The 16,867-nt window shown below is 42.9% G+C and overlaps 1 protein-coding gene across 3 annotated transcripts in view; it reads right to left on the reverse strand.

Annotated features, from left to right (window-relative positions):
- Positions 1-16,867, reverse strand: part of LOC112432436 (protein NLRC3) — a 3,307,575-nt gene that overhangs the window by 1,621,368 nt on the left and 1,669,340 nt on the right. The window contains exons 1-4 of one of the 3 annotated variants that reach the window (XM_076881154.1): positions 12,603-13,692; positions 10,710-12,498; positions 6,080-6,253; positions 1,288-1,467 (exon numbers count right to left, since the gene is read on the reverse strand). In XM_076881154.1, coding sequence (XP_076737269.1) covers positions 1,288-1,467; positions 6,080-6,253; positions 10,710-12,498; positions 12,603-12,876 — 2,417 coding nt within the window. In that variant the 5' untranslated portion in view covers positions 12,877-13,692. Of the gene's footprint in view, positions 1-1,287; positions 1,468-6,079; positions 6,254-10,709; positions 12,499-12,602; positions 13,693-16,867 lie in introns of those variants that run through there. The other 2 variants (XM_076881168.1, XM_076881152.1) reach the window with 2 other exon arrangements.

The following is a 16,867-nucleotide window of genomic DNA, read 5'->3' on the forward strand; positions in this document are numbered from 1 at the left end:
TCAGTGTTTCATCATCTGTTCAGAGCTGAAGAAGGTTCAGAATGTAGAAGTTTAGAAAATGGAAACTCCAAACAGCTGAAGCCAACAGGAAGCAGCTTCAAACAAACACAACAAGAGAAAAAACTCTGAATGTTTCACATTAAAGTCGAACATTTCTAACAAGAGTGTTTTAAAGACAGCGTCACTGATGATCATCTTCTGCCCAGTAAAACTTTGGTTTTCCTCATGTGAGTGTTAATGATGCACAAAGACTGTGAGTGCAAAGAGGGAGCGAGGAGGATGACAGAGAGATGGTACAGGAGCATCAAGAACCCGGCGAGGAAATGAGCAGAAGGACTTTGGAGCCTGTTGGATTGAAGCTTTCACAGAGACGTGTTTGACTGGACACCACCAGGACAGACTTTTAATCCCAGCATTTGGATGAGCTTTCTGTCTTTATGGTCACAAATGATGCTGTAACTCTGTGAATGTCCTGGAACTGTCAGCAGTGTGGTTACGTCCTTTTGACCTGAGTTTCCACAGCTCTTATAACAGCAGTGTACATTCAGACTGAGACACGCTTCAGTCTGTATGGACCTGTTTCTGTAGCTGCCACCATCATTCTACATGTTTGTACATCAGCTTATCAAATCCTGTCTGCTGTCTTCATTTATTACTCTTCACCTGCTTCAGTCTCACTGTGTGGGCGGAGCTGCCTGAGCCCCGCCCACACAGACACAGCTCCTCTCTGGAGTTAAACTTCCGCTTCATCTCCGCCTCTTTTCTTCATCCTCCACTTCTCTTTTCTCTTCTTCAGTGTTCTGCAGCCACGGCGCCTCACAGCCATTAGCACGCCCATACCTGAGCAGCTAGCATTACCCAGCATGCCGTGCAGCAGTGTCAGTTTGTAAATGTGCAAGAATTCCTGCTCCAAACTGTTTCACAGAGTGCTGTGTGCCGTGACCTTTGACCTGCTAAAGACAGTCAGCTGTGGATTAGTCATTGTTGTGTCTGATACTTAGAACTGTGAGGAAGAAGCTACACAGTTAATCAGGGTCCCCTCTCTCTGAATCAGGAAAGGTGGGCAGGCCGCGTGTGGGCCGCGGGCCATACGTTGAGTATCACTGTTTGAAATGTGAACATTGTTCTGCTGCAGTCAATGGACTAAACCAGAGAAGAAGAAAACAGACTTTACCATGAAGATCCTCAGTGTGGATCAGTATAATATCAGCCTGATGTCTGCAGTTTAGTGTCAGCACAACTTTCACATCATATTCATCTCAGCACAACTAAAACATGCTGACTGACCTCAGAGTTTCAAATCGACATCGTGGATTCTCCAGGAAACCACACAGATGCTTCACTCCTGGATCCTGCAGGTTGCTGTAGGTTCCACTCAGGTCCACCTCTGTGGGATACGAGGGGTTGGACTTCAGTGCTGCTGCCAGATAATCAAGGCCAATATCTGACAAACCACAGTCCTTCAATCTGTATAAAGAATGAAAGATGTAAGTTTATTAGACAAAGTGCTTGAAATCATTCAGTGTTTCATCATCTGTTCAGAGCTGAAGAAGGTTCAGAATGTAGAAGTTTAGAAAATGGAAACTCCAAACAGCTGAAGCCAACAGGAAGCAGCTTCAAACAAACACAACAAGAGAAAAAACTCTGAACGTTTCACATTAAAGTCAAACATTTCTAACAAGAGTATCTTAAAGACAGCGTCACTGATGATCATCTTCTGCCCAGTAAAACTTTGGTTTTCCTCATGTGAGTGTTAATGATGCACAAAGACTGTGAGTGCAAAGAGGGAGCGAGGAGGATGACAGAGAGATGGTACAGGAGCATCAAGAACATTAAAGTCTGGCGACTAAATGCCTCACTCCTAAATGACAGCCAGTTTTGTGAGTTCATACATACTGAACTGAGCCTTTAACCCTCTGGGATTGCACCAAGACATACATTAGAGGTTGCATAATATCATTTGCAAGTGCCAGGAAGAAAAGAAAAGAGGCTAGGCGGTGTGAATTGGAGGCCAAAATAAAACACCTAGAGCAACAACACAAAAAAGCACAGACAGCCAATTTGCTTTCCGATCTTAAAATGTTACGTAGTGATCTTAATAGTTTAATAAACGAGAAAATTGAGGGCAATTTCAGATTCACTAAACAAAAGTACTATGAACAGGGTAGTAGGACTAGTAGATTGCTGGCAATAAGACTCAGGAAACAGCAAACTTGTAATATGGTCCAAAAGTTGAAGTCAGATCAAACCCTAATTACTAAACCAAATCAAATTGCAAGTTGTTTTGCCAATTTTTTCGAGTCATTATATAAAAATTCAGATACATGTAAAGATAACAATACACTGTCTGATTTCTTAGAAAAGATCAATTTAAAAACACTGCCAGAGTCTGTAGCAAAGGAGTTAGATGAACCAATTCGAGAACAAGAAATTTCACAGGTGATTTCAAACCTTAAAACTAAAAACAGTCCTGGCCCTGATGGTTTTATTAACAAATTCTATAAAAAACTTAAGGACAAAGTCGCACCCTTATCACTGAAAGCTTACCACTGCGCTCTGGAGACTGGGACTATGGCGTCGTCCTGGAACGATGCTACAATTGTCGTAATCCATAAAGAGGGCAAGGACCCCACAAACTGTCAATCATACAGGCCAATCTCATTACTTAATACTGATTTGCGCATTCTCACCACGATTTTAGCCAAAAGAGTTAGTAAAATTATTACACAGGTTATAAATCCAGATCAAACGGGGTTCATTGCAGGAAGGCACTATGGGGACAATGTTCGTAGATTGTTGAACTTAATGTCCTTGTACAAGACCAAACAAGAAGAAACAATGATTCTGTCTCTTGATGCGCAAAAAGCATTCGACAGGGTTTCCTGGCAGTACTTGGGCCAAACACTTGAAAGATTCAAATTTGGGCCAAACTTAATTAAGTGGATACAGATTCTTTATTCCAACCCAATGGCGGCTGTACGGGTAAATGGAACAATATCAGCCAGATTTCCACTGGAACGTGGGCGTAGACAAGGATGCCCACTGTCGCCCCTGCTGTTCGATATAAGTATTGAGCCTCTGGCGCAGTTGATTAGAGATGAACATGAAATTCAGGGCCTTTCAATTAATGGAGAACAGCATAAATTGTCCATCTACGCAGACGATGTACTTTTATACATTTCAAATCCTGCAGTCAGTTTACCTCATTTAAGAGAAATTATTACGGTTCCCTCTCTGGTTACAAAATTAATATTGACAAAACATTGGCAATGGATATAGGAGGAAACATTTCACTAACATTCAAGGAGCGATGTGGCTTTAAATGGCCAAACGAAGGTATCAAGTATTTAGGAATTCAAATTCCTCACTCATTATCAGATTTGTTTAAAGTAAATTATGAAGTTATAGTTGCAAAAATAAAAAAAGATTTAGAGAGATGGACAGTCCTGCCTCAGTCTTTCTTGGGTCGGATCGAGAGTATACGTATGAATGTATTGCCAAGACTTCTAGACCTTTTTCAAATGCTGCCTATTAACATTCCCAACTCTACATTTGATAATTTAGATAAACTTTTTTCCAAATTTATATGGCAAAGCAAACGCCCAAGGATCAAGTTCCAAACATTAAAACTGTCAAAACTGCAGGGGGGATTGGCTGTTCCAAACCTGAAATATTATTTCTGGGCAGCTCATGAGACCCCTGACTGTATGCTTTACTGTTTCAATAATTTAGCATAGGTCTGTTTCGTTTTGTCCATTTACGGCTAAGTTTGTCACATGTTATTTAATATTACATAAAGTTTTTGTTTTTGTTTTCTTTTTCTTTTTGTTGTTGTTGTTGTTGTCTGTTTGTTTGTTTGTTTGCTTGGGTTTTGTTTTGTGCTTCCTAATTGCAGTTCTTATTTTAATCTACATTTCTGCATTGCAGTTCCTGTAACTGTCCTACTTGTGAACATTGACAAGCACAAGTTGCAATGTTGTAAATTATAATAAAAATTGAGTTAAAAAAAAAAAAGAACATTAAAGTCGTACATGTCTCATAAAAACAGGACAAAGACTTGAAAAAGTCGTGTTTTTCCTTCCAGGAACCACATGGCTTCACTTTTAAAGGTGAAGTGTGACAGAAATGGACATATTTGAAGTCCAACACCTTTTTCCAGTCACATTATTAAAGCAGACAAACTACAAGCTCATTTTCATTCCAACAAGTCATCTTCTGACCTGGACTAACAACACTGGTCTCTATGTGCAGCTGGCTGTGAGACCAGTGCTCAGGGAGCGTCTACAAAGTGCAACACTGAAAGAACATCACACACTCATTTGCTTCCAGCACTTTCACACAAACATCTACTGTCATTATTGTCACCAAACTCTGTGGATCCTTTATTGCAAATTCAAATGGGATCAAATGGTCAGACAAAAGAGGGTTATGAGGAAATATGATGAAATGTTGTGTATTAGCAGCAAGTTATTGAATCATTTTCCTCAGAAACCAAACAAAATGATTGACAAACATGTTTTTACAAACTCAGTGTTGGACTTGGATCAGCAGGATAAGCTGATGTTTAAAGGCATTTGAGTCTCGCTGTATGAGAGTCCAGTTCTTACTCAATATTTATGGATGATGTTCTTTCAGTGTTGCACTTTGTAGACGCTCCCTGAGCCTCACAGCCAGCTGCACATGGACCAGCTGACATTACCCAGCATTAGAGGCGGCTGTAAAAAATTCATGTTCCCATTTTAATGGTTTTAATTTGAATAAAACGATGTTGATTCATTCAATCCTGAATCGATGTTTAATATAAATGTATTTTGCCAGAATCTCAGGTTAAAGCTCACAAACTATTTCAACAAGCAGCAAACAGATAAAACAGTAAATGAGAGCAGCTAAACACACAAAGATGGAAACACAGAGCGTGGATCGTTCACTCGACGGCACGTACACGGACACGCCGTCGGGGCTGAAAGTGGACAGCTCACAGATCCTGAAGCTGCAGGTTTCATCTGTCTCCAACCAAAACTGAGTGAAGCAGCAGCAAAAGAAGATCCAAACTCTGCTTCACGTTTGATCAATATGCTCATGAATTCTCTCTGACTTTGGCTGTTCCTGCCTGCACAGCTCTCTCTCTCTCAGTGTACTCCAAGAACAGCTTCAAACATCTGTTTCTGCATCATTCACTGTTTATTAGACACCAGTCTGCTGTTGTGTAATAATGAAAGAAGTCGATGCTTCAGTGCGTTGAATTGTGTTACACAAAGCAAAGTTTTCTTGTTGTTCAGGCAGAATCGAGCGTTGAAGAATGAATTCACACGTCAATAAACATTTTCATCAGCACAAGCAGGACAATGAAAGCAGGAAATACCCCAAACTGCCATTTCTCATTCTACAACTTCAACAACTGCACATGAATTATACTTCATACACAGACCCACAGTCTCTGATTGCTCTGAAATCTCACTGACAGCCAATAGAAATAAAGAAAAGTCCAGACTGACAGTCTCTGTGGGGTTAGGCAGTGAACTGCTCACGCTGCGTTAAAGTGCATCACAAACTATTGGAATTGGATCCAACTTTGTGAAGCAGATTTCTTCTCAGCTGCTGTTTTGAACATTTCCTCATGAACTGTATTAAACTCTGTAAATGAACTGAGAACTATTTCTACATTTGAAACTATGGATTCATTTTCCCGTTCACTTCTGTACCTTAGTGTATAAATGAATGTTAGACTGGGCTCCATGGAAACACTTGGACTGGTCTCAGCTGCCTTCTTTCTGTAGTCCTTTCTCTTCTCCAGCTTCTGTTTGAAATCCTCTCACAGAGCCTGAAACCTGCTTTGCTGTCATGTTTGGGCCTGTGTTCCTCTGCTTTAACACAAACCTCACCACAGCAGCTGTGTGGGTCGTCTCTGTAGCAGCCAGATCAGCTTCTGATACATGAACATCATCACAGCTCCTAACTTCACCTTTATTAGCTTTGACATTCACGTCTTTCTTTTCTCTCTGTCTGTTTCCACACAAGCTCAAAGTCTCTGCAGCCTGAAATATAGAAACACAACAACAGCTGCAGTCAGTGAACTCACCTCAGAGTCTCCAGTCGACAGTTTGGACTCTCCAGTCCAGCACACAGAAGCTTCACTGCTGAATCCTGCAGCTTGTTCTCACTCATGTCCAGCTCTGTCAGATGGGAGGGGATGGACTTCAGGGCCGAGGCCACAACTTCACAGTGAGTCTCTGAGAGTCCACAGTCAGCCAGTCTGAGATTACAGAAAATATAAAATATGTTATTATAAAAGCAGAAAGTCTGCATTATAAACACAGACTGAATGTATATGAAGACAAAACAGAGTGAGGTCATAATCTGATGAACATCTGCTCTTCACATCTGTGCTTCAGCTCCTCTTACTGTGTTTGACATGACACAACGATTGAGTCTCTCTCAGACCTGCAGACTTTTAATGAGAATCTTTGTTTGGCTTTAATCTGCAGATGAAGGAGGAAGATGGTGTCACATTTAGGCTTCCATAATGTCCACAGTCTGTCACTGAGATCTGATCCAGAGTCAGAGTGAAGACACACATTTGGACTGTTTCCTGTCTTGAATCTAGAACATTTTGAATGAGTTCAGCTCAGTGAAGAGTTCCAGCTGGAAAGACGATCTCTGTTTGCTACCTGCTGCTGTCAGGTACGACTGTTCACGTCCACACTCAGGAAAAATCTGCTGACTGTCACCAAACGGAGCAGAAATGTCATCACTGGACAATAATGATGAATGAACTCAGAGCTGCTGATATCACATCTGATTTCAGGGGAACTAAACTAAAAAGGAACAAATAGAAACAACCATCATGACTCTGTTTGACCTTCAGATCAGAAACTATGGTTCAGAACAGCAGCAGGATTTCAGGCACTGTCACATCCTCAACATCCATATTCCAAATGCTCTTCCTGACAGGACACTCTTTGTTCCCACTCAGGGAGTTTCCATGTGTACAAATCATTTCTGAATCTCAGTAGACTGGGAGGTTTTTCCATCTCATGAATCTCTTTCCTAACATCAAACTAGATAAATCAAACAAAGGAACTGGAGTCTGTCTAATTTCTGACCCCAGTAAAGTTTGTACTGGGATACCCCGACATACTCTCTCTCCATCTGCTCCCACAGCCTCATATTCACAGCTGGCCCTTCTCTCAGCATCCACACTCAGGGTGGGGGCGGGGTCAACACCAGTCAAAACCATTGCTTTGGCCTTATGGCCATTTTATTAGTGTGCGTTTCTGAGTAACAAGCAGGACTACGCACAGGTGTTTGGACATGTGTGGACCCGACCTACACTTAAACTTCTTAAATCCTCTGTTTCTGTGTCACCAGCTACACTTTTAATATTAATGTATTCACTCCGACATTTTTGGGGAGCGGTCAGAGCTCGTACACTGCAGACAGACATGTCTCCCAGCACACAGCTGACTGTCAACTCTCTGAGATTGGATATGATTCATTTAGATTATATCTGTAAGGTGAAGTTTATCTCGGTGTTTATTTGTTCCTGAGGAAGTCAGCTCGGCTCAGATTAAACTTTAATAACTGAACAATTTCAATGAACCTTAACGCCTCCCTGGAGCATATATGGAACTGAATCAGTCACTTTTCTTTATTTCCTGATGTTCATATGTGACATACATGTTTTAACCATTAATCTGGAATTAAACTGACATTTAATATATTTTAAGGAGGAAAGAGAAATTTCACCAGAGGATGTTGATGCTGTTCATGGAGACTGAAGACAGAATGATTTATCTGTCTTAATATTTCTGCTGCTCTTTCCTCTGGTGTAAAAATATTTTAACTTGTGGCGTTAGTGTTGATATTCTGTGAGTTACTTAAAGAGATCACACAGGTACAGGACATATTTTATGTTCAGGTTTATGCATGTTTGCGGTGAGATGTGCATGTAGTGGGCTGTTATGTTGTAAACTGTGTGGATGTGTTTGGGAACAGAAAGATTATTTTACTGCATAAAACGGCGCTGATCAGCTGTTTCTGCTGCTGATACACTCGGCCGGTGAACCACCTGACTCACACAGGCTCTCCTCCTCCACAGTCCTCGTTTATGAAGAGCTTTACAAACACAACATCTCGGCTAACAGCTGGATTCTCCCGTTTCAGTGCCAAACAGCCACTTCCTGCTACAGACAGTAAAGTGGACAGTTTGGTGCTAAACATGTTTTTAAAACTTTAAGCTCTTATTTGTTAAAGCCAGCTTCACAGACAGATCTGTGTCAGTGTTTTAGAGCAGGGCTCAGTGGTGTAAACCAGCCTTTATATGTGTTTCATCTCCATTTTTACATTAAACTGAACCAAAACACTGAAATCTGGGACTCTCCACTTTTTGGTTTTAGAAGTGAAGAAGCTGAATGTTCAGATTAAACATCTTCAAGACACTTAAAGCAGTGCACTCGCTTTTCTTTCTAAGCGGCCTTTCTTAGATCACCTGATGTAACCTGAGTAAATTATGTCGGGTTTGAAAACTCTGCAGCATGACCCGGGTGTTGCTGGTGGCATCATGAGCTTAGACCCCTCAGTCAGCTCGGTCTAAAGTCATCGTCAGCACTAACAGGCACAAATAGGCTCTAACGTGACAAACTGACCCGACATTTAAAGAGTGCCCACTACAGTCTCAGCTAAAACATATGTGCAACGCCAAGGACTGTACACTGGACTCCATTTCAGTGCAAAATAATAAAACAAAGTAAATCCATCCAATCTCCTCTGCCTGTCCTTATCATCAATAAAAACAAAAAAACAGAAAATCATAGAAACAGTCATCTTTGTTATTGCATCATCACACATCAGTTCCCAGTAACTAGTCAGAATGAGACGTTGTTTTCATCTTTCTCACACTCATCTCACTCCCCGGTCACAACAGGTGGTGACTTTAACAGGTGTTACAACCTGGCTCAAAGCTGCAAAAGAGGGCGGAGACTGAAAACAGAGACTGGTTTCATTTTGAAGTTCTTAATAACCTCGGCTAAAGATGAAAACAGACAGCGTGACAGGGTCTGACAACGAGTGGTGGCGTCGTCCTAGCCGACCTCGGCAGTTATTCACACGCCATGACCAAAAACTCCTGCAGTGTCACAGCAGATAGAGGAGGAGTCACAGAGGAGCGTAACAGCTGTGACAGATGCAACAGGAGGACGAGCTCCACCAGTAAACACACTGAAGACAGGAAAGCAGTCACGAGTGATGTTGGTCCTGTTTTTATCTCCACTAAAACCTCTCTAACGTCACATGTAACAGAACACAGACACGTCTGATTATCAGGGACCACGACCCACATCTTTGCCTCACTATGTTTATAAGAAGAGACTGAAAATAATGATTCTCCCAACACATCACCAACACTTTTATGGCAAACAGATAATAGTGAGTGACAAGAGGTGAACTGTTTCATATGCAGTTATCAGGGTAAATACATTTAAACCAAAGACACTGGAAGAGTAAAGGAAAGGAACTGAAGGTGACAATTCAAGAAGCTCAACAGAAGTCAAATGTAACATGATCAAGATTCCCTGTTAAAAACAGATATGTATAGTATAATAGTAGACTACACTAATAATAGTGTATAGTATAATAGTAGACTACACTAATAATAGTGTATAGTATAATAGTATACTATACTAATAATAGTGTATAGTATAGTAGTATACTATATGAAGTCTACACCGCCACGTCCTTAAAATTCAGCGAAATTAAGGACGCATTTGAGGGCCGCATTTCGAGCAGCGACCTTCGTCCCGTCGCTGTGATGTAATCGGCCTTAAAATGCGTCCTTTAAGGCTGCAGACCCTGAATTGGGATACAGCCAGAGTCTCGTCTCTGTTTTCACAGAGGATGTGGTTCTGTTGGCTTCATCAGGTGATGGCCTCCAGCTCACAGTGGAGCTGTTCTCAGCAGAGTGTGAAGCCGTGTGAATGAGGATCAGCATCTGAGGCCATGGTCCTCAGCTGGGAAAGGGTGGAGTTCCCACTCTGGCTCAGAGACGTTCCTGCCCCAGGTGGAGGAGTCTGAGTATCTCAGGGTCGTGTAAAGAAGGGGGAGGGCAGCAGGAATCAACAGACAGACCGTTGCTGCGGTAACAGTGAGGTGGACACTGTACCGGTCTGTCGTGGTGAAGAGAGAGAGAGCTGAGCCTGACAGCGAAGCTCTCAATTTACCGGTCGATCTACGTCCCTGCCCTCACCTATGGTCACGAACTGTGGGCAGTGACTGGAAGAACCAGATCGTGGTTACAAGTGGGGCAAATAAATTTTCTCTGAAGGGTAGCTGGTGTCTCCCTTGGAGACGGGGTGAGGAGAATCCCCTTCACAAAAACTAATCAAGTGAACAAGACTCTCCAGGAGGTAAACATTTAAATATCCAAGTCCACCATAAAGAGAAAACTGCATGAAGGTAAACACAGATGGTGCATTACAATTCATTGCATGTGTTTTACATTAAGAATGGAGGATATACCGTCCACTTTCACTCTGTCTTTAGCAGCAAGTGGCTCTTTGTTGTTTGGCTAGCTGCACTGAAACAGGAGAATCCAGCTGTTAGCCGTAATGTTGGTGTTTGTAAAGCACTTTATAACCAAGGACTGTGTTTTTAATTTAAAGATTAAACTATTAACCGACACTGATCAATGATGTAATGATCACATCTGGACTCACCGAGCCTTTCTGCAGTTCCTCACAGCTGGAATCAGTCTCAGTCGTCCCTCCTTTGATGCTTTGTACTTCTGCAGGTCAAACTCATCCAGAACCTCCTCTGACATCTGCAGCATGAAGGCCAGAGCTGAGCAGTGGATCATAGAGAGGTCCTTTGACCTTTTCTTTGACTTCAGGAACTCTTGGATCTCCTGATGTACTGAGAGGTCGTTCATCTCCATCAGACAGTGGAAGATGTTGATGCTTCTGTCAGGAGAGGATTTAAACTTCTTGTTATTCTTCAGGTTCTTGATGACTCTCTGGATGGTTTCTGGACTGTTCTCTGTCTGACCCAGCAGACCTCCTAAGAGTCTCTGGTTGGACTCCAGACAGAGGCCATGAAGGAAGCGGACAAACAGGTCCAGGTGGCCATTTTTACTCTGGAGGGAGTTCTCCATGGCTCGTTTAAGGAAATCATCCAGAGATGACTCTTTGTATTTTTTTCCCAGGAAGTCCTTCAGCACCTCTGACTTCCTGTTGGTGAAACAGTGGAACATGTAGACTGCAGCCAGAAACTCCTGGATGCTCAGATGAACAAAGCAGTAGACTGGTTTCTGGAAGATCACACACTCTCTTTTGAAGATCTCTGTACAAACTCCTGAGTACACCGAGGCCTCTGTCACATCCAGACCACACTGCTCCAGGTCTTCTTGGTAGAACATGATGTTTCCTTTCTCCAGATGTTCAAACGCCAGCCTCCCCAGCTTCAGAAGAACTTCCCTGTCAGCCTCCGTCAGCTCCTGTGGACTCGTCTCATGTCCCTCGTGGTACTTGTTCTTCTTCCTCTTTGTCTGAACCAGCAGGAAGTGTGAGTACATGTCAGTCAGGGTCTTGGGCAGCTCTCCTCTCTGCTCTGTAGTCAACATGTGCTCCAGAACTGTAGCAGTGATCCAGCAGAAGACTGGGATTCTACACATGATGTGGAGGCTCCTGGATGTCTTCATGTGGGAGATGATTCTGCTGGACAGCTCTTCATCACTGAATCTCCTCCTGAAGTACTCCTCCTTCTGGGCGTCAGTGAAGCCTCGTACTTCTGTTAGCCTGTCAACACATGTAGGAGGGATCTGATTGGCCGCTGCAGGTCGGGAAGTTATCCAGACGAGAGCCGAGGGAAGCAGATTCCCCTGGATGAGGTTTGTCAGCAGCTGGCTGACTGATGACTTCTGTGTGACATCAGACAGCAGCTTCCTGTTGGTGAAATCCAATGAAAGTCTGCTTTCATCCAGGCCGTCAAAGATGAACAAAAGCTGAGAGACAGCCAGCTTCTCTGCTGTGACCTTCTCTAATGTTGGATGGAAAACATGGAGCAGCTCCAGAAGACTGTACTGCTCATCTCTGATCAGGTTCAGCTCCCTGAATGAAAGCAGAACCACCACACTGACATGTTGGTTCTCCAAGCCCTCTGCCCAGTCCAGAGTGAACTTCTGCACTGAGAAGGTTTTTCCAACACCAGCCACGCCGTTGGTCAGAACCACTCTGATGGGTCTCTGTTGGTCAGGTAAGGCTTTAAAGATGTCCTGGCACCTGATTGGAGTGTCATGGAGGGCGTCCATCTTGGAAGCTGTCTCCAGCTGCCTCACCTCATGTTGGCTATGAACCTCTTCACTCTGTCCCTCTGTGATGTAGAGCTCAGTGTAGATCCTGTTGAGGAGGGTTCTACTTCCTGTTTCATCACTTCCTTCAGTCACACGTTCACATCTCCTCCTCAGACTGATCTTATGTTCATCTAAAACCTCCTGCAGACCAACATCTGCTGAAAGAAAGAAAAACAGAAAGAAAACTCTTCAATGTCTGAACAACAACAAGAAGTCCAGTTTTCAGAAATGAGTCCATCAGCAGACAGATGTTCAGTCTTACTTTGTACACAGCTGCTCTGACTGGCTGTCTGCAGTCCAGCTCTGCTTCTGGATCTTTCTCCACACTGGGGACAGGACCAGTCTCCTGATGAAGCAGACTGGTCCCAGTATGAGGAGATGCACTGTCTGCAGAACCAGTGTCCACAGCTGGTAGAGACTGGATCCTTCAGGACGTCCTGACACAAAGCACAGCAGGACAGCTGCTCCTCCTCACAGACACCACTCCTCTTCCTCTTCCTCCCTCTGTGAACACATTTCTTTATCACTAAAATCATTGACTGTCAGTGACAAACATCCAGATTTGATGACACTGTGCAGAAGCTCTGATGGTCACAGAGAAAAGTCAAAGTGGAGAAACTTGTGTTTGAGTTCAGAATCCAAGTTTCCTTTGCTGTTCCTGCCTGTCTTATTAAACACAGAGTGATCAGCCTACAAACTCCACAGTAAAAGCCTTCATCACAGAGCCAATCAGGCAGAAGCTTCTGCACCATCAGGACACAAACAGAGAGGAGCTTCTATCCTCAGACCATCCAAGTCCTAAATCAGAACATGCTCCCCTCATAGCATCACCATCAGGGTTTAAACAGGACCTTACATCATGTTCTTGTCTCACTGTCATATTTCAGATCATACCTGATTCATTATGACGTCACACGCTGCTACACTGATCCTGCTGCTTCATTACTGCTGATATTACTCTGCTCACTCTGTTCAGTTACTCTGTTTACATCACTTTGCTCATTTGCTTTGTTCTGCTTGCACTGCTCTGTCAGTACATGCTGTGCTAATGTGGCACAAAGCACTTTAACATTACATCTGCACAATGTTTCATTATTTCATTTAATGATTGTTTCTAATGTTTTGTCCAGTCACAGGAGCAGCTCAGCACATTTCACTGTGTTGTACGTGTATGACGATGCCTGTGACAAATAAACAGCCTCGGACTCTTCAATCTTCTGCATTTCTTTGGAGATCAGCTCAGTGGCCTGTTGAGACCATCTTTCTATTTCTGATGACTCAGTTCAGATTATTATCCTGATACTTTCTTTTAAAATGTGATGAAATCATTTATCTGATGTTCTGACACAAATACACCAAAACGATCCCAAACAGCACAAACCACCACATTACACACAGTGTAATAAAAATACAGGCAACTGCAAATAAACACTTTAAAATATAAACTAAAATTACAAAGTGGTCACAGAATTTCAAACACCCGTAAATGAGTCAGCAGCTCTCTTACATGGTCAGCTGAGCTCCATGATTGAAGAACATTGTTGCTGCAGGTTCATCACTGAACTGTGGAGGAAGTCTTCCTTTGGACCAGTCACTCCTCACAGACACACAGCTGGATGCTGGAGACTGTGACCTCTGACCTCTGCAAACACAAACACATCACATGAATTACTGATTAATCTCTGTTTAAAATCTTTTAAGCAGCTGCAAACACACAAACTGGATGATGTGATGGTTTCTGTCAGTAATAGTTGTCTCAGATTAGAGTACAGACGGCTGCAGAGACGTTCACAGCAACAGAGCAGAAATCATTACCTTGGATTGCATTACTACTACGATTGATACTAGCATTATCGTACCCGGACCACCATTAGGAATCATTTATGATGTCACTGGTAGAACACATTTATAGAAACAACCTTTGAACTCTGAGTCAGCAGCTCTCTTACATGGTCAGCTGAGCTCCATGATTGAAGTTCACTGTTGGTGCAGGTTCATGACTGAATTGTGGAGGATATTCTTTGGACCGGTCACTCCTCACAGACACACAGCTGGATGCTGGAGACTGTGACCTCTGACCTCTGCAAACACAACCACATTGCATTCATTTCACATCAATTAGTACACCACAAAAGGCATGCAAGAAACACAGTATGAAGGCAAACTTCTGGCTTCAATAACATTCAACAGGTCAGGTGGAAACTTTTCTCAGATTTGATTCATGTTTTTATAGAACGATCCAGCTAAAAAAAAATATACCATTAGGTCAGGGGTCAGCAACCTTCAGGACCCAAAGAGCCATTTGGAGCCAGTTTCCACGCAAAAGAAAACACTGGGAGCCACAAATACTTTTTGACATCTAGAATGAAGATAACACTGTATATACTGTTTTTTACCTTTATGCTTTGTGTGAACAACTAAGGTGTGTTGCTTATGAAATCCATGAAGTGCTACAGAGAAAATTACATGTTATTTATGTAATGAACACATTTGAACTCTTACAGAAATATAACCAAAGGAAAGACACCCAGCTGAACTAAAATGATGTAGCAAACAAAAACTGCTGTGAGCCGCCACCCTTATATCTCCTTTGGGCTTTTGGAGCCTTGACCTGACTTTTAAAAAATAATTGGAAAAAAAGCTCTATGCTGCTGAAAGATGAAAAATAGATATTTGCAAAATTCTGCCTAAATATGTATTTTACCTGGTTAATGTGTGTGGCGGGGCGTGGTCTGCAGCGCCGCTGCAGGGGAGGCGGACGCACCTGAGCGGCACCCGCAATCACGCCTCGCCGCCTTAACGTCTGTGCTGTTGTGTTGGTGTGTGTCGGGCTGTGAGCTGCAAAGCTACAGCCGGCTGTGTGCGTACAGCAACCGTGTGTGAAAAGTGGTCAATAAAGAGAAGCTGAAAAGCGAGTTCATGCAAACATCGTCGGGTCTGCCGTGATATGTTTACAACGGGACTTCTGCTCCTGAACCTCTGCGCACAGTGTCTGCAGGTCGGGGCTGTACGAAGTCACTTTCATCTTTACAGGACTGTAAGCTGTCGTCTGTGAGGCGTGAGCGGTGTTTGTTTTTAACATAGTTCACGGTGGAGAACAGCTGCTGACATAATGTGGATCCGAAGATCCATAATTGGCCTACCTGGGGCTGAAAGTCTCGATAAATGCACGGCGTCTCGGCGGGTACACCGGCTTCCACGAGTGTGACGCTTATTTGAACGATGAAAAAATAATAAAATATAATTTTATTTTTATATTTCAATATCACAAAAATCTTCCAATTTAGAACTACAAGTTAAAAAAGAACATAAATAAAATACACTTCAGCTAAATACTTCTAATTTATTTTCCCAAACCACGAGGAGCCGCACTGTAAGGACTAAAGAGCCGCAGGTTGCCGACCCCTGCATTAGTGTTAGTCAATGTTGCAACTGAACTGAAAAACAAAAGATTTTGGTCAGGTCCAAAGAAACAAAGTCACTATTAATACAACACAACCCCCCCAAAAAGAGCCATGTAGACCCCGGGCTCTATGGGTCTTGTGCTCGGAGCTTGTTCCTGTGCTGCCATGATTAGTGCCTCTGTGCTGTCTTTCAGTCCAGCTTTGTTCAGCCACTGGTAGGATTTCTGGATGTCAGCCACTTCCTCTGCCTGCTGGTGGTGCAAACTGTGTTGTTCTGAGTTTCATTGGACGTCTTTGTCCAAAGCACCAGACAAAGGGCAAAGTAGATGCATTTGCATCAGCAGGAAAATACACCCCAAACTAGCATCATCATTATACAACTTTAACAACTGCCACTAAATGATACTTCATACACAGACCAGTGTTAGGTTAAGTTATGATGTCACTGGCAGAACATTTATAGAAACAACCTTTGAACTCTGAGTCAGCAGCTCTCTTACATGGTCAGCTGAGCTCCATGATTGAAGAACATTGTTGCTGCAGGTTCATCACTGAAGTCTGGAGGAACTTTTTCTTTGGACCAGTCACTCCTCACAGACACACAGCTGGATACTGGAGACTGTGACCTCTGACCTCTGCAAACACAAACATCAATAACTGATCAGTTCTCTCTGACAGCCATATGATCAGCTGATCCCTCTGTGATATTGTGTCTGCCTCATAACGCTGACAGGTCAGCCAATCATCAGCCAGTTTTTCTGTCTCTGAATGAACTCAGTTTGTTCTCAGCTCTTCTCTCTGATTCTGCTGCACTGACTTCACTTAAACTTACAGAGTTCAGATCTTAGCAAGAAAACAAGTCAATAAAAATCAAACTCAGATCAAACAGTTTGAACCAATCACAGATCAATGATTCTGTCATGGTTATGTTGAAATGACTAATAAAGTTAGTAGTGTTCTTACATTATTGCTGCAGGTCCATGACTGTAAGGTGGAGGTGTTTGTGTAACCCCGTCACTCCTCACAGACACACAGCTGGATGCTGCAGATGCTGCTCCGTCCTCTTCCTCCATCTTCTTGATGTCAGGGTGGAGTTAGTCTGAGAGGTAAACACACACACTCA

Source organism: Maylandia zebra, unplaced genomic scaffold, assembly GCF_041146795.1.
Source record: "Maylandia zebra isolate NMK-2024a unplaced genomic scaffold, Mzebra_GT3a scaffold03, whole genome shotgun sequence".
Classification (NCBI taxonomy): domain Eukaryota; kingdom Metazoa; phylum Chordata; class Actinopteri; order Cichliformes; family Cichlidae; genus Maylandia; species Maylandia zebra.